Source organism: Perissodus microlepis, chromosome 6 (genome assembly GCF_051167445.1).
Source record: "Perissodus microlepis isolate ML-2025 ecotype Zambia chromosome 6, ASM5116744v1, whole genome shotgun sequence".
Lineage (NCBI taxonomy): Eukaryota > Metazoa > Chordata > Actinopteri > Cichliformes > Cichlidae > Perissodus > Perissodus microlepis.
Genome location: NC_140466.1, coordinates 34,336,405 through 34,358,881, shown reverse-complemented (window position 1 = coordinate 34,358,881; position 22,477 = coordinate 34,336,405). Strand labels below are relative to the sequence as shown.

The 22,477-nt window shown below is 40.3% G+C and overlaps 1 protein-coding gene across 3 annotated transcripts in view; it reads right to left on the bottom strand.

The window, feature by feature from the left end:
* LOC146386086 (voltage-dependent T-type calcium channel subunit alpha-1I-like) overlaps window positions 1-22,477 on the bottom strand; it is a 262,563-nt gene that overhangs the window by 81,348 nt on the left and 158,738 nt on the right. For all 3 annotated transcript variants that reach the window (XM_084932111.1, XM_084932109.1, XM_084932110.1), the window contains 3 exons: window positions 21,915-22,007; window positions 12,619-12,958; window positions 12,137-12,537 (listed from right to left, as the gene is read on the bottom strand). In XM_084932111.1, the coding sequence (XP_084788237.1) occupies window positions 12,137-12,537; window positions 12,619-12,958; window positions 21,915-22,007 (834 nt within the window). The remainder of the gene's footprint in view (window positions 1-12,136; window positions 12,538-12,618; window positions 12,959-21,914; window positions 22,008-22,477) is intronic.

Genomic DNA, 22,477 nt, shown 5'->3' with positions numbered 1-22,477 from the left:
TAAACCAATTATAAACCTCATCAATACATTTTGCAGATATTAATTATAGAAACAGAATTTACTCAGTCCACCCTGAAGACTGTTGAAAGACCACATTTATATCCAAAAAATGTCTTTAAGAGCTCAGATTTCATATATAGTATCTTTTTGGTCTTCAGTTGTCAGTTTACCATCATAGTAATTGCACTAGCCATAATTAATCATAATAAGTCAACTTATTAACACACTAGCACAATCATTTGGTTAGTTCTTTTTTGTTGTTTTATTTATTTCATTTTCAATCCTGCCGTTGCGACACATATATATACATATATATATATATACATACATATATATGTATATATATATATATATATATATATATATATATTTTAGGGGTACAACGATACTCGTATCGATATTGAACCGTATTGAACAATACAAAATTTTACATTTATTTTATTAACTTTTCTTCTGACGATGCTGTCTGTGTTGAGAGCTCAGTGGATCTGCATTCGACTACTCCGCCTAGGCTTCACTGTCCAGCGCAGATCCACTGAGCGCAGCGCAAGCTAGCGAGACAGAAGCTAAGCTCGTTGCAACATGGCAAATTGAACCTCCCCCACCCTCACTCAGATGTGGCGTTTGGAACTATTTCGGTCTTCATGTGAAGCATGACCCTGAAGGTAAGCGCGTCATGGACAAAAGTAAAACAGTATGTCGGATGTGCCACGCAATGCTCAATTACATGGGTGGGAACTAGTGCGTTAGCGCAGTTAGCTCGTTAACGTGTTGACGCAGTGAGAGTATACCCCAGAAGAGGCGTATAGTATAGCTTTTATTTTGGAAAGAGCCATTTCTCTGTAATAAACTCTCTTTTCCAAACATGAGTGATTTCTCGATCAGATAGATTTATTATTTTATCCCTTTGTTGTTTCAGCAACATTAAATTTAAAAACTGTACGTTTGAGTTAAAATATATATTTATAATTTTAATAAATGACAAATTAAAAAAGCATGAACATTTTTTTGTATCGAAAAAATATCAAACCGTGACACCAAAGAACCGAACCGTGAATTTTGTGTATCGTTGCACCCCTGATAGATAGATAGATAGACAGACAGACAGATAGATAGCTAGATAGATAGATAGATAGATAGATAGATAGATAGATAGATAGATATTTGCTTGTCGTCTAATGTTGTTCTGTTTCATTTGAACACATCTCTCTCTTTCTGGCTTTTTGTATAGATTTGCTCAATACGATGAAGAACAGCCATATATATACACGCAGATACACATGCAAAGCACTTAATCTGGCACACTCGTGATTTCCAGCACATCTCTATTCCACAGAGCTCCTCTGCAACTTCAGCAATGACATTTCAACATCCCAGAATCAATGAGCACTGTGTTTATCATATTTACATGTCTGTGCGCATGTGTGCAGCTTTTTGTTACCCCTATATACTGTGTGTGTTTGTCACGCCTAATGACTGTTTGCAGTGTGAAAACATGGGCTAATGATGTATGCCCATCAGTGTCCAGACCAGCCAAACAGTGCTGGCAGTCCCCGGAGATCCATTATTGCTGTCTCATTACTGCAGACCTGGAAACAGATCTAAAGACTTGAGTTTTTTTGTTAGCTGATACATGGAAACAAATTAGAAAAGCAGGGATTTTCTATCATACTGAGGACTTCCAGGTTGACTTAGAAAAGTAAGCAGAATTCACTTGTGAACTAGTAGTTTGGGCTCTAAAAATACCTGTAATCACGCAGTCAAATCTAAATTTGTCTAGGAAAGGTGTTCAAATCAATTATACACTGCAGTTAGACCAAGGTTCGTAGTAGCGAATAATGCAGCAAACAGGTGCAACAGGGTAAAAAGAAAGGAATTTTTCACCATTTGAGCCAATTTATTTGAAATGGCAAAATGCCAGAGCACTTGTCCTTGGCACACTGTTGGAGGAAATCAAACTTGACCTTGAATCTTCAACTAAATGAGGTCATGCAATAACTCAGTGCATCGCAAATTCTTGCAGCCCATTGAACTTCTTTCTGATTTTGGCTTAAAAAGAGAGACGCACATAAATTGGATGCTTATACGCAATTAGCTTTGTCAGATGGTGCTGCTGACTCTCATCGTCTTTAGGTCTGTGTGTGCCATCCTAATCTAATTTGTCCAGCTCTTAGTGGGTTCTTCTTGTTGAAATGAGCTGGTCAATTCTGCATAAATAACATCTGAAGAAGTACTCTGATCTGAGATCTTAACTCAGAACGACTGAACTTCAGAGATCTGAGAATCAATGATATGAATCAACGAGCACAGCGGTCTCCATCATCTGTGAATAGGAGAAATTTGGAAGCCCTCAGACTTTTCCTAGAGTTCACCATCCAGTGACTTGATCTCAAAATATCCAACTGGACAACAATCTTAAGTCTTGTATGGTACAGTGGCCAGAACTCACTCCCCAGTAAACAGCACATTTCCACATAGCGACATTGGTGTGGACTGGATCTGGCCCACACAATGTGCTTACACATGGCCCACATACCGCAAAGAGCGGCTGTTTGGCGGCCCAGATCAGGTTTGCCAGAGGCAACCAACACACGGGCCAGCACAAGGCCAGTTGCAGACACACTGTGCTGTGCCAGAACAGTTTCAGCTCTGGCCCCAGATGTCAGCGTAATGTGTACCTTAATCAAGCCATGTAATAACAACATGTGCCGGAGCATAATAGTGCAAAAGTAACATCACAAAATTGTTCAGCCTGTGAATGGACTGATTCTTATATAGCGCTTTTCTAAAATGGCCTGTATTTGTATAGTGCTTTACTAGTCCCTAAGGACCCCAAAGTGCTTTTACACATCCAGTCATCCACCCATTCACACACACATTCACACACTGGTGATGGCAAGCTACACTGTAGCCACAGCCACCCTGGGGCGCACTGACAGAGGCGCCAGGATTACTCTCCTCTCCTCTCGTGGATTACTCAAAATGCTCTATACAACATGCCACATTCACCCAATCACACACGTTCTCTACACTGAGTGCTTCCTAACTACATTCACACACATTCACACTCCTGACATGCAGACTGGAGGAGCCAGGGATCGAACCACTAACCTTCAGTAGGCGACCCGCTGTACCTCCTGAGCTACAACCACCCGGTGGTAAACGTGAGTAAACCCTCACTAGGTTTTGGATAAAGTGTAAACTCACAAACCTGTCAAACCTGCATCTGAAACGTTGGCTACCATAGCAGTATAGTATTGCAACATAGCAGTTGGATCTTCTAACTAAAATAGGAAAATAAGAACATAAATAGTGCCATCATTGCCAGACCTGACCCACAGCTGGTTGACATACACCCTGCCATGACACCAGTCAGTCAGAAGTGCCAGCTTGATGCTGGATCTGGGCCAGACCTGTTTTCTATGAGCCTGGGCCACATAAACCAAACCAGAATCGTGCCAGATGTGGCATGCCATCACATAAACAGTGCCATCTACGCCAGGCCTGGCCCATATCTGGATGACATACCACTTACCATGCCAGAAGTCAGCCAGCAGTGCCGGCTGGTGTTTTAGCTAGCAAAACAGTGTGGCTGATGAGGAGTGAAGACACACTAATGACAACATGTACAACCATTGGAGATGTGAGAAGGACAGACGGAAACATTTAGGTGAAATTTAAGTTCTTAATCAGTTTTATGCTTATTCTAGTGTCATTTTCATCTATAATGGTCAATAATCATTAAATGCTATTACTATGAGTAGCAGAAATGTTACTGTGTAATTAAATATTTTACAGAGTTAATGGAATTTTCACAGAACCACATGCTTTTGCTACAGCACACATGTCCTTGTGCAAAATGGGAAAGTTTTAATTTTATCATGACAAAATATTATCTCTAAAAGGTCTCATTTCTTCCAGAGCACCCTTGCACCAGAACGGAGGGCCTTTAAAGGACTCTCTCCCAGACCTCAGTACGAACCTCTCAGGCAGTGCACACCAGGAGCTTCACACTCTGGCTCACACTCATAATACAAGTCAGAGCTTTAAAGTAAAAGTGTGAAGTGTGCTTTCAAAATTGGAGTTTATAGCTGGTTTGGTTTGGTTGGCAGTTCATGTTTTGCCATAATTAAAATTAAATATTTAGACTTTCAATAGCGTTAACATACTACACAGGTCATGAACAAGATTTTTGTAATTTTCATTGTACGTGGGCTAAAGCACTTCATTAAAAGTATTTTAACAGACATGTAAATACTGCAATTTGATTCTTTTAATAAACCATGTAACTTGGATGCAAGCGATGCTGGCGTGACCACAGTGCACACGTCTGCTGTTGCTCACAGTGGTCCAAGGGACCGATCGGGGAGTTTGTGTGTTTGCTCAGACACATGAACAATTTGAGGGAACATTGGTTGTAACATGGAAAAATGTAGAACAACTAAAACTCTGTGAACACTTTCCAAATGCTCTGTATTATTATGTACTGTATTATTAAGACCGCATCTATTCTCAGGCCCACTTTCATGAACTAAAGTAGAGAAGCTAAAAACATCCACAATGATCTTTCATTTGTCTCGTTATCTCAAGATAACAACATGTGTTTTCTCTTGGTAATTACTTTATTTAATAATTAAGAAGTTTACGGACAGAGATCAAACAGCGCTGCTCTATGATTATCTGTCTTTGCTCGAATGTTAGAATTAAAGGCAAACAGAAAGGATCCAATCTGATGATGCCGGAGTAGCAGTGGTTGCATTCTCAGCAGAGGTGGAAAGTAACGAATTACATTTACTTGCGTTACTGTAATTGAGTAGTTTTTTTGTGTATTTGTACTTTTTAAAGTCATTTTTCAAGTCTGTAATTTTACTTTTACTTAAGTATATTTTTTAAAAAGTATTGTAGTTCGCTACGTTTTCAATCACACCCGTTACTGAGTAAATTAAAATTTAAAAAAAAACCATTGCGCTTTGGAAATACTGCAGGGAATGATGGGTAGTAGAACACTAAGGTGGCGCTAAGGTCACGTTAAAGATGGAGTCTGACATCGGTGTTACGGATCCAGCGAAAAAAGAAGCCCCGTCGAATTCTGCTGACCCTGAACTCGAAGAAACCGATGTGAACCCCTGGCCGTATTTAAGGGACCATTTCGGCTTCAAGTGCAAGAAAGGCAACAGCTTTATTATGCAGTGTAAGCTGTGTTTGCCCAGAGAGACCGAGTTAGCAGCTTTTAAAAATTCCACATCAAACCTGCGCAAGCATGTAGAGGTAAGTTAAATACAACTCGTACCGTTATGGTAGCAAAAAGGCTGTGTTCAAATTAATCACATTACGTTAAGACATCTGTGAAGAACACAGATAACGTTGGTTGGTACTAGCAACTTGCTGTAATCGGGCACGTTGTTGTCCACGCAACTTACATTTTTTTTACTGGGTTGGTAAATTGCTAAAAGAAAATGTGTTTACCTACGTTTTTCCTGTTTGTTAATAATAATAATTTATTTTAAAAAATAGTTAAATTAAAGACAGAAGCGGCTACTTTCTTACTTAACCCACATATGTTCACACTGCAGGCAAAAGAATAACAGAGCGCTCACTTACCTTAGATTAGTCAAAGACAGCTGACTTCTGTTACTTGTTAATTAGCACTTGCAACCTCCCGTTAACTAGCCTGTTACTGTCCAATAAAAAAAAAACACGAGGTATATTGGTATAATTTACCAGCGGTAGCTATGTAATGCATTGATGTCTTATTAGGGACGTCAAAAAACTTTCTCTCAAACTTAACACTGGCCTGCCTGCCTCAGCTGCCTTCGAGCGTCTCTTTAGCTGTGCTGGACTACTGTTCACTGCAAAGTGAGCAAGGATGAACTCTACTAACTTTGAAAATCAACTGCTCCTCAAAATTAACAGGAAGTTCAGAGAGTAACACTCTAGGATGGATACAAAGGAACTTTATTCTAGAGGTACAGTAGGGCAGGGCCAAGTTTAAAAAATTAAAAAACATTTTTAAAGCAGCTGCCGTTCAGTTCAGTACTTACTCTTATTTGACAGTTTAGAACACATTCTCATGTGAAAGAATGATATGGTTTTGTATTGAAAACACTGTGATACCTGACAGTTTGGTTGATTGGTTTGGTGACCATTATCCATTTTCATGTATAGACTTGCAGTTTAACTGCCACTGCACTTTAATTTGTAAAGTTTTTCTTTTCACTAAAAAAGAACTACTTTGAGATTTATATCCCACTGTCTTTTTTTGCACTACTCAGAAGCGGCTGTCCTCCTGCTGACAGAAAAGTAACTATGTAACTTTTACTCTGAGTACATTTTAAATGAGCTACTTTTTACTTTTACTTGAGTACATTTTTAGACAGGTAATTTTACTTGTACTTGAGTAAAATTTCAGCAAAGTAATAGTACTTTTACTTGAGTAAAATATTTTAGTACTCTTTCCACCTCTGATTCTCAGGGATCAGGAATGCCATTTCAGCAGGGTGCGAACTACAGGGGAGCCAGAAGGAGCTCGTCTCCTCTTAATAAGACACAGGGCCCCTGAAAACATGATTTATTAAATTTATTAAATATGCTTTTTTGGTGTGTCTTTTTCAATGTATTTATCTTTTCTGCATTGCATGGAGGGTGATTAATTAATAATTCCCTTTACTAAGAATACCGGCATGCATTCTCTGCAAGCTTGACCTCACCCACATCTGCTACAGACAGACGTTGGAGGACACCCTGCAGCAGTCTGACTTGATAAATCATCAATTGTGGAACTGCAATTGGAATTGCATTTAGCCCATGTGTAAACAGGATTTTAAATTTCAGGTTTGTTGAAAAAAAGGATAAATTTGAGTGAAATCTGCAGAGATGGCATGGACAAAGTAACTTGTTTATTATTCTAGTATTCTAGTATTATTCTTGTTTACCGGGCTGGAGCTAAATATAACATTACTGGCTACAATAAGCTCTTCTAGTTACCAAGTTGGTCAGAAATGTGAGTAAGTTTTTCAGACTGACATATGGGGCCTATCACTGATCCAGGACCTTGTGTTGTCTTTGGGTAGGGCAACCTTAAATAATTTATAACAATTTCAATAACATATATCATATAGCAGTGCTATGCACCCCCCTCCCTCATCATCCCCCCGTCTGTCATGCTGATGCATCAATAATTCTCAAATAGCAGTTATTATTCTCTGATATGTTATCTCACTTGGGCCGTTCATCAAGCTCAGCGGTGGATATTAACTGGCTAAAAAAGTAGATGGACTGACATTATTGGGTGCGTACACTGGTGGGCAAAAGATTTGGCAGTGGTATTGTGATGGTTTGCTTAGCCAAGGACGCTCAACAAGGTAGTCTTTAGGGGTGCAATGATACTTGTATCGATATTGAACCGTTCGATACAGTGCTTTTGGTTCGGTACGCATATGTATCGAACAATACAAAATTTTTAATTTATTTTATCAACTTTTCTTCTGACGATGCTGTCTGTGTTGAGAGCTCAGTGGATCTGCGTTCGACTACTCCACCTAGGCTGCACTGTCCAGCGCAGATCCACTGAGCACAGCGCAAGCTAGCAAGGCAGAAGCTAAGCTCGTTGCAACATGGAAAATTGAACCTCCCCCACCCTCACTCAGATGTGGCGTTTGGAACTATTTTGGTTTTCATGTGAAGTATGACCCTGAAGGTAAGCGCGTCATGGACAAAAGTAAAACAGTATGTCGGATGTGCCACGCAATGCTCAATTACATGGGTGGGAACTACTGCGTTAGCGCAGTTTGCTCATTAACATGTTGACGCTGTCCAGCCCCACGCACGGGGCAATCTGTGGTAGCTCGTTAACGGAGATTTGCCGTATTGTGGCGTTAACGTCATTTGAGATTAACGCTGACAGCACTAATGGGAACAAAATGAATATGACTGCACATTTACTCCGACAGCATCCTAGTGCAAAGACAAGTGGAAGCAGACAAAAACAACAAGCACGCATGCTACAAACTTTACCTGAGTCATTTAGACAGCCGTTAGCACATGATTCTCCTTATGGGGACCTGATATGTTTAATATGCTGCTGAGAATATAGCCCAGAAGAAGCGTATAGTATAGCTTTTATTTTGGAAAGAGCCATTTCTCTGTAATAAACTCTCTTTTCCAAACATGAGTGATTTCTTGATCTGATAGATTTATTTTTTATTACTTTGTTGTTTCAGCAACATTACATTTAAAAACTGTACTTTTGAGTTAAAATATATATTTATAATTTTAATAAATGACAAATTAAAAAAGCATGAACATTTTTTTGTATCGAAAAAATATCGAACCGTGACACCAAAGTATCGAACCGAACCGAACTGTGAATTTTGTGTATCGTTGCACCCCTAGTAGTCTTCTTCTGGGGTGCCGGCCAGGTTTCCCTGACATACAAGGCCGATTCATTTTAAATGCAAAGTACACAAAGAGTGTTTGCACATTTAAGACCGAACACCCTGGACACTGATTGAAAACAAACCTAATGCAATTTATAATACACACACACAGAAATATATTCAAAACACCCAAACACAAAAACAATATAAAATACCATCAACTAGTAAATTCAGTGCACAAATAGTCCATGATCTCAGTTCAATGCCGTTGCTTGAGTTCATTCACAAAACTAAAGACAAGGAATCCACTCAGAGTTTTTTTTTATTATCAGTTCCTCAGTTAATTCTCTGTCAGTCCAAAACAGTCACACACAAGAAAAGCTGCAGGTTTTCTACCCGCAATGACGCAAAACAAGAAAGTGAGCTCGGCACTTTCAAACAAACACTTTCTGGAATGGATGCCCGATTCACCACTTTACTCCAGTGGAGTGTCCCAGCGTGAAGTTAGCCTACCCGTCCTACTGCACAAAGGGAACAAATAATGGAGAGTTTCAGCTGAGATGGGCCACAGAGGTTATCTCACTGCTTCCTTCTCTGGCATCTTCCATCCCAAGTCCTGGCCCACAAGAAAGAGAGTAAAAGGGCTGAACCATCTGCAAGTGCCAAATCCGGGCAGTGACTCGCTATTCTAATTACTATATATACGTCGTTATGTAGATAAAGGCCTTTTACTTTGTTCTCTGGCACAAAAGAGGAGGAAGGTTGAATTTGTGGCTGGAAGATGACAGGATCCTGGCCATCATGAAAGGAACAGGGTGTCCACATGAACTAACAGTGATTAGAAGCGAGAGGCACAACCTGTCAGTTTTACTACCAGGTCCTCAAGACCACATACTAAGGATGATACTGTTTGTCAAGAAAAGCTGCCAGCAAAAAGATTCAAATCTGCTCTGTTGAGAGGCTTTCCACAGCACAAACCTCGGTGATGACAGCTGGCCAAAACAGCTGAAAATTCTGTTCCTCGCTGAGCTTGGGTATTAAACATTGCTATCTGAGGCCAAAAGAACTAAAGATGAGGAGATTTAAAGGTGGTGCAAGAGACAAAGAGGACAACATGCCACGAGCTGATGGAGGACTGGCACTAAAACAGATTGCATGTCAACTTTGGACAAAGATCCAACCTTCTGTTTTCTTTTCCTCACCCCCAACCGGTCATGGCAAATGCCTGCCCCAACCTGAGCCTGGTTTTGCTGGAGGTTTCTTCCTGTTAGAAGGGAGTTTTTCATTCCTACTGTCAAACGTGCTTGCTCATAGGGGGTGATCTGATTGTTGGGTCTTTACACTACAATATAAACAGCCTTGAGCTGCCTGTTGTGATTTAAAGGGCTATATAAATACAACGGAAATGAAAAATCAAAAATTTATCAACAAGGATGCCTGAATGAAGATGTCATCCTGGCAAACACATCTTTTCACATGGTCTATAAGATAGCAACCACGCCATGTATGGTCCCCTGTTTAGCCTTTTTATTAGAAATATACCTTTTTGTTAGTTCTTAATTCTCATTTTTTCTCCCTCTCCATTCTCAGTAACTGTCTGTGAATTTCTAGAATGTTCTGATAGAATTTATAAACAGCCTATACAACACATATTTACAGAACTGATAGCATCAAAGGATGACATTTGGACATTGTCCATTACACTGTCCGAATAACGTCTGGTCTCCTGCCGTAGTGGCTGTCGGATATTAAAAAAAAAAGGAAAAACCACCCCGAGCAACAACAAAACCTTGGACAGGTGTAAGCACCTCCCTTCTCTACAGGTGGAAAATCACAGTGATGAGGCAGATCAAGCCTCTGATACTCACTGTTCAAACAGAGGGAGGCATGACTTCAGTTTGCTAAACAGGCAGTGGAACCACAGACATTTCAGCTCACTATTTCCTCACCATTGAAGCAGCAAACACTCTCTCTCTCTCTGCCTCTCTCGTTCTGCCTCTATTTTTAGCAGCCCCTGAGATGAGAGACGACCCACCACTGCGGCGGTGGCAGGCGTGAGTGGGCGATGGTATAGCGAAAGCAAGAAATATTGATAGGGGAAAAAAAAGAGTTCACAAAGCCGAGCATCAGAAAAAGAGAGGAAAGAAGAAGAAAAAAAGAAAAATCAGTGAAAGTTAAAAAAGAACAGGAAGTGACTTATTTTCATTGCTTGGAGAGAGTTTAATCAGTGCGATCCAAACGAAAGTTCACGCTCGTATAATATGATGTCATGATCCTAGATGCAATCTGTTGCATAAACTGGGGGAGCACACTATAGAGACGAAATTAAGCCAACACCTGTACGAATGGGGGAAGAGCTTTACACTGCAGGAGTGTGGACATGCAGGGCAATGACAGGAAAGAGGTAGAAGCAACTTTGTAATCTACAAAGGAGCCAACATGGCTGTCTTTACTTTCTATAACAACTATTACAGAGAAAATCTGCAGCACATGCATCTAATGTCTCAACAGCATCTAACGTAACAGTCAAATGATACATACACAACTGTTTAAATGTTAACAAATAACTTTGTTGTGCAATTCTAGAAGTCATCAAAAAGTTATAAATGATTGTAAAGTTATTATTGTTGAATTGTTTGCTGACAGTATTTAAGTGTCCGTGCTGATAGACAACAAAAAAATCTATATACAGTACTGTGCAAAAGTCTTGAGTCACCCATTATATCTTCACATTTTAATAGGAAAATGGGAAGTATGTGCAAGTATGTGTTGTACGTCTCTCCTGACCCACTGATGCGAACAATGCTGATGACAATTTGAATCAAACATAGATTCATCACTTCATAAGACCCATTGCTCTTGTGTAATTTGTCATACCTCAGTGTTAAAGGCTTGACAAAGAAGGCATCTCGACTTTTTTATATTTGCAAAAACGCTTCAGCTCTCATCTATGAAACTTTATCAGAACCTTCGAGAGCGATATTTAACCCCTAGTGCCCACTGTCTCATTCGGAAAGTGTCCTGAGGATTGTTGACCCACTACTGATAATGTGAGTCACACAGGGTGAAGGTAATCACCCACGCCTTTTTAAAGAATTTAGCTCATGCAAACATAAAGACCGCCATTACCTGGATGACTGAAAACCTATACAGACACACAACACACTTCCATCTTTTCTTCCTGTTTCCATTCCTTGAAAATGGCTCCTTGTCACCTTTCCACCTGAGACTATTTATGATGAGGCATCAGCGAACAATAGATGGACCACCTGAAGGGCATCTCTCAGGTCCTGTGTCAGTACTGATTTTTTTCCCTATTTCTTAAGGGCGTGACTTTCAGATACTGTTCATCTGCTGTAGATAGATTTGTAGTCCTGTCAACTTTTGTCGTCTCCATGTCCAGTTTCCTGAATTCTTTAAAAGGACACACTGTGCTGAGATATGTCAAGTTTGCAACTAATAACTGTTTGGAAATCACGCTGTTGGTGCAAAAGTTATACTTCATGCCTGTAAAACTGTGTTACCTTTAGCTGAATCTAATAATAAAGAAATGGGAACATAGTATAAAGAAACATGAAGAAATGAGTACTGTCTGACAACTTTTGCACACTAGTGCATAACCCTCAAATATATATTTGAGACTGAGAGAGATAATTAAGATATTTAAATATTTAATTAAACAATGAAAGATTTCCCAAATAATGAAATAAATGAGGGGAGTGGATAAGGAAACATGAACAAATGTAAAAAGCCAGCCGTACCTGCTCGTGGTGCTCAATGCCCATGCTGATGGTGTTGATCAAAATGGCGATCATGATGCCTCGGTTAAAATACTTGCTCTCCACGATGGCCCACAGTTTCATCCTGATCTCGTACCACAGCTCCTTGCATCCCTTCTTCGGACTACAACAGGACTCTGCACCTTCATGGCCTTGTTTGTCCTTCCCTTTAGTACCGGACTGTACACCATCCCTGTCTGATTCCTCCACAGTTCCCTCTTCTGTTTCGTCACTCGCTGCATTTCGAACTGGTCCCACCCCGTCAGAGAGCGCCAGCGCTGCCGCGCACTGAGGGCAGCCATCTGTGGCGGAGGCAGCAGTGAGGGCCACAGGCTCAGCGGATGAGGCATGGCCTAGTTTGTTGTGATGGGGACATGGCGGGCCTTACAAAATGCAAGATGGAGAGATTAAAGGGTGATCATATAAATCAAATAGATAAATACTACTTTCTTACAGTTACGTACCATGTCTTAACCCCGCTCTTCTGTCACGTCCTTCGCGTCCATTGGCCTTCCTCTCCCTTCTTTCCCTGCCTCCTCTTCCTCTTCCAACACCATGAAAGCCACGAGGTTTCCCCCGGAGGGTGTTAAAAAGGGCAACAGTTTGCCTCCTCGCCTTTCGGAGGAAATGGCAGACCAGCTGGAAGAGCTCTTCGTAGCAGTCCCCAGGTTCACTGGCCAGGGTGGAGGAGGATGAACACCGAGCTCGCTGCTCCTGCATCAGCTGATGCTCCCGCTGCTTGGTCTCTGAGAACTGGGTGGCAATGACCACGAGGCACAGGTTGATCATGAAGAAGGAACCGACCTGGGAGGATGACAGGCATGCGCACATTACATAAACAAAATTTAAAGCTGCGTGTTGCTTGACTGTCACGCGCTCCTCCCCACGCTGCCCAGTGCTGAAAAACTGTTTACTTGTGAGAATCCAAACGAATGAGATGTAATTATTTTCACAGGGCTTTTGTCTGTTTATCTGTAATAAAAGAACCGTTTTTAAAGGCCTATTATTAATCCTAAAACACTCCCATCCAATAAAAAGGTAATAAATCATTCTTAAATATAATGATCTGCAACAGTTGGAAGCTCCAGCATGAAACTGGAGACCCCTAATTTGGTCTGTTAGTCGACAGCTTCTGCCAGCTAATAACGCTGAATACAAAACTCTCAGCATGATGGCCTTATGCCAGAGCAGTGTAGCTCTTACCTCTAGCTTGTTAGTCCACTTGGCTGGACAACTCCAGACATAACACATTATACAATATGTTCACAAACAAATCTGCTCCAGTGCCATCCTGAAAATACTTCTTTTTTTCAGCATTTTAGTATTACAACCAGCAAACCAATGACTAAGAGAGGAGAGCTAACATATTAGGTGGCTTGATGCTGTTGTAGCTGCAATAATTAGCAACTTTCTTTTAGAAAAACCTATGATCACATGAGACAAGCATTATCTATCTATCTATCTATCTATCTATCTATCTATAGGTTTTACAACACTGATTTGTTGAGAACAAAAACTACAATTACACAGTATCTTATCCTTTTTTACCCTAAGGCATGAAAATATATATTTTTGAAAGTGAAAATGACAACAACATTCTGGTAATGCTGATACTTTATTCATATAAACATGTAATTATTACAACTATTAAACACCATCATCACCATCACTGCTCTATCACAAAAAAAATCCGCAAAACTACCATGTTTCAGTATCAGTTCAACATCATTTTACACTAATACAAAACACATTTACAACACATGGCAATAAACAACTGCTTGTTGAAAACTAGTTTCTGCACTTATAGAGCACTGGTAGGACAACTTACATACGTGGGACCAGCCCCACCCAACCCCTGTTATGATCTCTTTTAATCTCAGTTAGCTCTCAGTATATTTGTCTGTGTATGTGTAAGCCCCATAACCTCACTAAACCACTGCGACAAAGACTACGGAGAAAGCAGAATGTACGTGTGTGTCCGTTTTAGTGTAGAGACTGCCTTTTCATTGATTCAAAGCAGAGATTTGTGGTCAGACTGGTTCATGCCAGTTCACTGGACTCGCGTACTAAAAGGGAGGCAGTGGGTCCCAGCACCCGCTCAGCACCCTCGCTGATCCCATCAAATATTTATGCTCACACTCTGCTGGAATGGCTGAAATACAATTAGATTAGTCTGTGTGTCTCGGTGTGTGCACTTTTAGAGTTTGCAGCAGAGCAGCTAGGTGTGAGAGGCAACTAGTGTTTGAAGAATAGTGAAGGAAATAATTACGTTGCCTTCTAAACAAGAAAGCTGCAAAAATCTACGTTTTCTACAAAAAAACAAGAACATGTGAAAGGCTTGTAAACCTTTTTTAGGGCATTATTTTGGGAGTGCATCACATTTACTATTTGGTTTTGTGCTTTTTTCAGTCCAAATGGTAGCCACAGCAAAATGGACTTTCGGTACAGTACAGTTTTCTAATGGTGCAGTTTGCAATTGTTCCAGCACACACTGCACACCGAGTACCAACGTGCAAACAGACAAATCTAATGATTAAATAGTAACGATATTCAGACGTGTAGTACTGATGCTAAAGACACAGCGTTAACCGAGATCAAGCCAGTGCTAAAAAGACTCTTTTTTAGTGATATCCCCAAAATGAACACAATCAAATGACCACCAACAAAAATGGTGAAGTCCACATTAGCTGAGGCTGTTTTCTTTGGCTCATTATGCATTTGTACTGTAAAGCTTCATCAGATCAGACTTGCAGCATTTGGATGAATCTGAGCACAGAGTCCAACCCTGCACACTGCAGAATTGCAGAATCTGCTAACTGCTAACTGGTCACTTGTGTTTATTAATGTTTTGCCATGGGCATGTATGGCAGCCATACATGCCCGTGGCAGAGCATTGCGTCATATTTGACAGATTATTAAACTTCTCATATTGAAACAAATTAATCTTTTTATTATTTGTTTGTATCAAGGTTTTTTGAGGCTCTTTGAGGGGTTTTCTGCATCAATATCTCTGTGGACCTCATAATGATAGTTCCAGTGCCCAGGCAGTAAACACACACAAATGATTTCAGAAAAACAAACACGACGATAAAAAAGCTGTGATGTGTAATAAAGCAACTTCGGCAAGGCGTTCAGGTCCAATTGTGAATCAGAAATGTAGCGCTGAACTCTGGAGTTATTGTTTTTGAGCATATGTTATGACATATAACAACCAGTGTCTTGCTTTCTTTTATGCAAAAGGGATCGCCAGGACACGCGTGGACTGAAGCAAATTATTGCAGACACTGAAAGTATCTGTTAGAAGAAGGGGTACACAGATGAGGTGTATTAAATGATGTACGCTGTTTTAAACTCACAATATGCATATGTGGGCATTACAAACTATGTTTTTAGCCCAGATTTCGGTGGATTCCTCCTATCCTTTGCTAAAAACACAATATTTTAACTACGTTTTGCTGATGACTCTGTGGACTTTCCTTAAAAATATACAGTAACAGGACAGGACATCGTCTCTTGTTGTGTTGTGGCACATGTCCATATATGCAAACGAGCTCGATGTTAATACCAGGTATAAGCGAACACAGAAGGTGAGATTAAAAAGTGTAAAATCAGGAGGATTACTACGCGTTACAGTTTTGCAACAAAACAGGTTGAGGATGGCATTTGTAGATGTTAAAGCTTAATTCCACAGGGCCAAACTATCTTCCATGCAAAGCCTTTAATTCCACTGAGTCCTCTTGTCTAAACTGCTCTACATGATGGTAATCACTGCAAAGCATCTCTCTAACTCTCTCCATCTTTATCTCACTTTTTTCATCTGTCTCTCCATCTGTCACTCGGTCTCTATCTCTCTCTCTCTCACGGCTGTTTTCATCTAGCTTCCTTCTAGCACTCTCTTGTACTCACTCTCTCGCGCTCTCAGTTCAATTCAATTTTGCACACTTAATCTGCATGCATGTTACGTGAGTGAAATCGTCAAAGCATTTAAACGCAACCTGAACTTATATCTCTCTCGTTTGCTGGCACCTCTCTCTTTCTCGGTCTCGACTGCTGTTGCTTGCTGCATTCCATCTCTCAGCACATGGTGTCATGCAGCATTAAAGAAAGAATGATGAAAAGTCTCCTCATCTGTTTCCCAGGGAGATGAGGAGACGCCTGCAATGTGAGCAGAACTTTTAACATGTAAATAGTAAATCACTTTCCTCCACTAAGCCTGTTTGTGAAACAAGCCTTGAAACATGCCGAAACAAAGCCAACAAGAGACTGGCAGTTAAATCTTTTCTCTATGGGGGGAAGACTAGGGATGGGTACCGGTATCCGGTGCCATGATGGCACCGGTTCTGACATAAACGGTAGTAACCAGACCGCAAAGAAGCGCACATTTTGGTGCTTTATTTCGGTGCTTTTTTTCCCTGAGATGTCATACACTTTGGATTCTAGCCAATCATTTTACCTCTGCAAGCATAGTAGGCAGGCCCAGGTACGTACGTTCTTTTAGAGCAGAGCTACAGATTAAAAATGCCCAAGGCGAAGCGGTCAAAAGTCTGGCTGTACTTCACAGCAAAAGATGCAAACTCAGCAGCCTGCAACAAGTGCTTTAAGGTGATACTGTGATACTGTCAAATCCGATGAAACACCTGGCGACGTATAGCATTTTGTTAAAAACCAAGAAATGCGCCGTATTTGATAGTTAGCGTTAGCAACATCCCCCAAAAACCCGAAGAGGAGAGTCCTGGCCCCTAGCCCTGCCAGTGTAGCAGAAATGATGACGGATGATGATGATGGCAGCAGCAGCCGTTCTTCTCTGCGTGAGTAGCTTAACCTCCTAAGACCCGAACTCTTCCACGGCATGCATTTTTAATTTCTCTTTGATATTTGGGCATATTGGGGCCCGATGAATGTAAAAACAAAGAATTACCAGATTTTTTTTTACCTTATTTTTGTTTTTATGAAAAATAAGAGCCACATATTAGGATATTTGTTTAGAATTCTGAGCAGTATAATGTCCTCGTAAGTGGATATCAGGCCCTTGTAGAACAAAATTGAGTATTTTGGTCTAAATAACCCAAAATATGATGTCCACATATGTGGACGCCAGGTCCTAGGAGGTTAATGATGTCTGTGTGTAATTTATGTTGAGTAGGCTAACCACGTTATTAAATTAATGCATGTAAGGTGAACTAGCAAACACCGTTGTAGTTACATGCGGCTGTCTTCTTGTTTGATGGCAGATGCTCCCTTCACCCTGGCCAAAAAGGCTAAAATGACCAAAGAAAAAGTGGAAAACAGCTAAACATGAGAGGTTTTTGGACAAAGTTTGTGTTTTTTTCCATTGTTTAAGCACTGCTTCCAGCCAAGAGTGATACCATATATGCATATATACAACTCCAGGGAGCAAAATCAAGCAGAGATGCTTAGTCGACAATATGATGACTAAGTTCATCTTGAGAAACTTTAATTAATGGAGATTTGCATCCTCATTTAGATCATATTTGATGCATTTGTGCTTTGTTATATCCATAAGAGGACAAGCAAGGAGGAATTTTAGTTTCAGTCCCAGCAGTGAAGTTAATTGTGTTACAACATTTGATGATGGTCAAGTTTTCAATTTTCTTTTTAATGGGGATTTTAAAGTTACAAGAGGGCGCTACTGTAACGAGACAGAATGTAAAAGAGACAGGAGCAATAACACCCATTAGCTCGTTGGGAATTGTCTAGAGCAGCGGTCCCCAACCCCCGGGCCTCGGACCGGTACCGGTCCATGAGTCGTTTGGTACCGGGCCGCGAAAGTTGAGGCTCAGGTGTGAAATGTATGGTTTTCAGGGGTTTTATCGGTTTTCAGCGTTATTTTGTTATCGTTTTTATCGTTAACTCAGTTTTCCTGGGTCTTTTCCACGTGTGTTGTGAATAAATCTTCTTTTTTTCGGTACCGGTACTAGTTTTATTTTGTTGTATTTATCCGCGACACCTTAAAGGCCGGTCCGTGAAAATATTGTCGGGCATAAACCGGTCCGTGGCGCAAAAAAGGTTGGAGACCGCTGGTCTAGAGCATCTCAGGTTGTATTTTTACACAGTTGAATTAAAGATCACATGGAGCTGTCAGGGTAAAAAGCCTTTCTTGCCTGAGCCTGACTGTTAATTAATTTCTCACATACAGCTTCCCCAGGTACTGGGGAGGAAAGTTTAGGGTTACAGTGTGCGTGTGAAACAGCATAAGAACTTATTATTAAAATTATTAACTAGTTTGTGCATTTATTATCCAGCCCTCAGAGTTATGGCCGGATCAGGAGACCCTTAATGTTTCCGTTATTACGGTGCAATAGGCCTGGGCTGCTGGGGACTTCCCATGATGCACTGAGTGTTTCTTCTTTACTCACTTCTTTTTCCTTTCCATGTTTCCATTTAATCATTTGTTATTATTAATCTCTGGCTCTCTTCCACAGTGTGTTTTTATCCTGTCTTTCTCCCCTTACCCCTAACTGGTCACAGCAGATGGCCCCGCCCCTCCCTGACCATGGTTCTGCTGGAGGTTTCTTCCTGTTAAAAGGGAGTTTTTCTTTACCCCTGTTGCCAAGCAATGGGTGACAGGAGGTCATCATATTGTGGGGGTTTCTCACTATTATTATAGTCCTTTACCTTACAATATAAAGCACCTTGAGTCGACTGTTTTAAAGTGAATTGGACTGAACTAAATTGAACTGACTGTTATAAAGCCACAGGCACATTAGCAGGTTGACGTGCTATAAAATATTAATATGTTACTGCACTAATGTACTAATACTACAGTTTTAAGTGACAATTATTACACTTTACATGTCAGCCTAATAAAAACTGAATACTGGCCCCAAAGAGACAATCAAAAGTTGAAACTGGAAAGCTGTTAAATAAATATGATGTCATGATGTCACATGCACATAGCAGAGGTTCACAACTGCTGCAGAAGCTATGCTGAATACATGCAAAATAAGAGCATAACTTCCAATGGGGAAGAAAAAAAAATACGAAAATTAAGACATTAATTAATCTGGATTCTGGATTCAACTCAAGATAGCTCCTTAGTTGTAGGTTTGCTTCTAAATAGATGCTGCTTAGAATAATACCAACTAAGAGAAAACCAATATGTTAGACTCAGATACAAATAAGTCTAATATATCTCTAATATACACTCGTATGAAAATGAAAGTTTTCACATCCTTTGTATACTCATACTGCTTCCATTGAGAGTCAGGAGCTGCTAAACAAATCAACTTGATTGGTTAATCATTAGAAAGTGTGACCACCTCTATAAGAGCAGAGGTTTTGGCAATTTATAAGTCTGGACTATTCAGGGGTGTTTTAACATAATGCACAATGTTTTTAAGATATACCAACAAATTTACCACAAGGTACAAAATGCAAAACACCCATCTGAGCTACATCTTAGACTCTACGAGCCTGTAGTCTATGGAAAAGATATATATAAATCTTATACAGTTTGTATCTGTCTTGTGTGAAACTTGTATGAGACGCATACAAGAGTAAAAACAGATATAAGATCCCTTAAAAAATTATATAAATGAAACTTGTATGTTTTGGATACTTACTAAAACAATATATGAAAGTAATGAGAAAGTGGCCACTTTCATGAGTAAATCATATAAGCCTGATATGATTCACTATATGAAGTAGGCCACATCTTATGTAAGTCTTTCTAGAATATTAAATGTTAACGTTTATGACAGCACAGCTTAGGTTTGCAAAGCTGCTTCTGAACAAATTACAAGACTAATTGAATCATTTCATTTAGACGGACAAAATCAGTGTAGATGATTTGGGCTTCTTTTGCAACCATGAACTCCTCTGTACACCGAAGTATTCTAAATTCAAATTTAGGGCCATCTGCCAAACAGCTAAAGCCTTAAATCTACAACAGAATAGCTGAAAAAAAGAATCAAGATGTTGCAGAGGTCCAAAGTCTAGACTTTAAGAGAGCTGTGAACAAATGAATGCTTACGCACCACAACGATGAAATGTTTTCAGAAAAGTGGACCAAAATCCCCACGACGACATGAGAGACTGCCAAAGTCATACAGAAAACAACTGCTTCATAATGACAGCTGCTAAAGGATGCTTCTACACGCCAGTAAATCAGGGGGTCATTTTTCATGGGACTGCATGTATGAATGATATTTGCTTATGTTGCTTAAGAGTTCACTGCAGGATTTTTTCTATATATTCTATGTAGTGTTTTCACTAAACTTCCTATTTCTGAGCTGAGCTGTGCAGTTTGTCATGTTAATTTCCACTGGTGAGGGACAGACAGACATGTCATATGACACACTGTTAAACCTTGTACTGTGATCTCCCTCAATACGTGAGCCCTGAGGGACTCACTCTAATTATCTGGATTTCACCTAAGATCAAAGAGAGACACCAACATGTGGTTGCTTCCTCTCGCCCATCCTCCAATCCTCTCTCTGATTTCATGCTGACATTCTAGTCCATCTAGTCCTGCTCTCCCTGTCACCGACCCATCCACCCTCTTCCCATCCTTCCTTCACTTCCTTCCCCCTTCATCACTTGCTCTCTTAAGCTTGCTCGCAGTCCTTCTCCTCACTTTCCACACCTCAACTCCATCTGTCTAACAACTCCCAGCCCTCATCCACCCACCGCCCCTTCTCTCACATTTCATCATCTACTAACCCTCACTCCAGCCTTTGGTTATTTCCTTCCTTCCTTTCATCCTCCTTCCACTCTTCATCAGTTATATATATATTATTTTTTTGAAAAGGCAACCATTACATCACAAATTGGATGTAGTGAGGCAATTTTCGGCTGTGTGTTTCTACATAAATGAGAACGAGTAGAGTGACCGATACATGAATATTGCCCAGTATACACATCAGTGAGAAAGAGGAGAGCGAATGAAAGCAGCAGGTGAGTATTAGAAGGAAGCCTAGAGGTGGTAGAGATTTAAAAAACAGAAAAAGAAAGGGTAGTTGCAAGCAGGTTAAAGAAAAGAGGGAATGAGTGAGGAAAGATGGATGAAGTAGAGAGGGGTAGTGGTAGAATAAACTGAGTCGTGGACTGATCTATGACAGGACAAGGTAAGAAACACAGGGTGCAGCTTGAAGAGATTGGCAGATTTAAGGCGATAGAAGGATGTAGAAAGTAATCTTAAAATAAATTAAGAGGTAAAGAATGAAAGGCGCACTGGCTCGAAGAGGAAACTGGAAAAGAGGAAAAGCTCCTGTCTGAATCTGAAGGCAGGCAATTAAAAGTATAATAAAAAGACAAGACAGCCCCTGGGTTGGGGAAGTAGTCGGGACTGGCAGTCGTGCTGCATTATAACACTTTCAAATACTCACACACACCCACATGAGACAGGCTAAAAAGAAATATATTGCACCAACATGCACCAATGCTCACACACAAAAAGCATGAATATACTGCGGCACACATACACAGAGGGAAACAAAAGGATTGAAATTAAAAAGTACTTTATCAGAAAAAATGATGGATTCTTCAGCTCAGCTTTCAACTGTGTCACTGACAGCTGTGTGTGTGTGTGTGTGTGTGTGTGTCGTATAAAAAGAAGGAAGGTATCTCAACACAGTCATATATCATGCTCACAAAAATCAAATACATCAGCAATTAACCTCAACAAGTACATTTTAAGCAAGTTTCCTTAAAGCAAATGCTGAAGCAACTGAGCACTGACACTAACGTGTCCACATTTCCTCTGTCGTTTTAAATACGAGTAAAGCCATGTCTTACTTACAATTATAAGCAGGATGAAGTAGATGAAGTTATAGAATGAATGAGCATCCATCACGTAGTACATGATCTCCACCCAGCCCTCCAGAGTGATCACCTACAAACAGAAAGACATTTGACAGTATCTGTTATTTAGTTTTTTATTACTGAATGGAAACTGGAAACCAGAAGAAGCATCTGGCTTGTCTCTATCTGAAGGTATCAGTTCAGCTTTATTTATATAGCACCAAATTACAACAGTTGCCTCAAGGTGCTTTATATTGTATAAAAAGACCTTACAACAATACAAAGAAAACAGAGAAAACCCCAATAATCATATGACCCCCTTTCAGCAAGCACTTTGGCAACAGTGAAAGGAAAAACTCCCTTTTAACAGGAAGAAACCTCCAGCAGAACCAGGCGGCCACCTGCTGCGACCAGTTGGGGTGCCATGATCCATCACAAATGCTCACAAACGTATATACAGTATGCTCTAAATGCAAACATGATGATTTGTAAATGTTAAACAGGGTTATTCTGTGGACGGATCCTTGCTGGAAGTAGTCAGGAGCCTCCTTGATAGGCAGA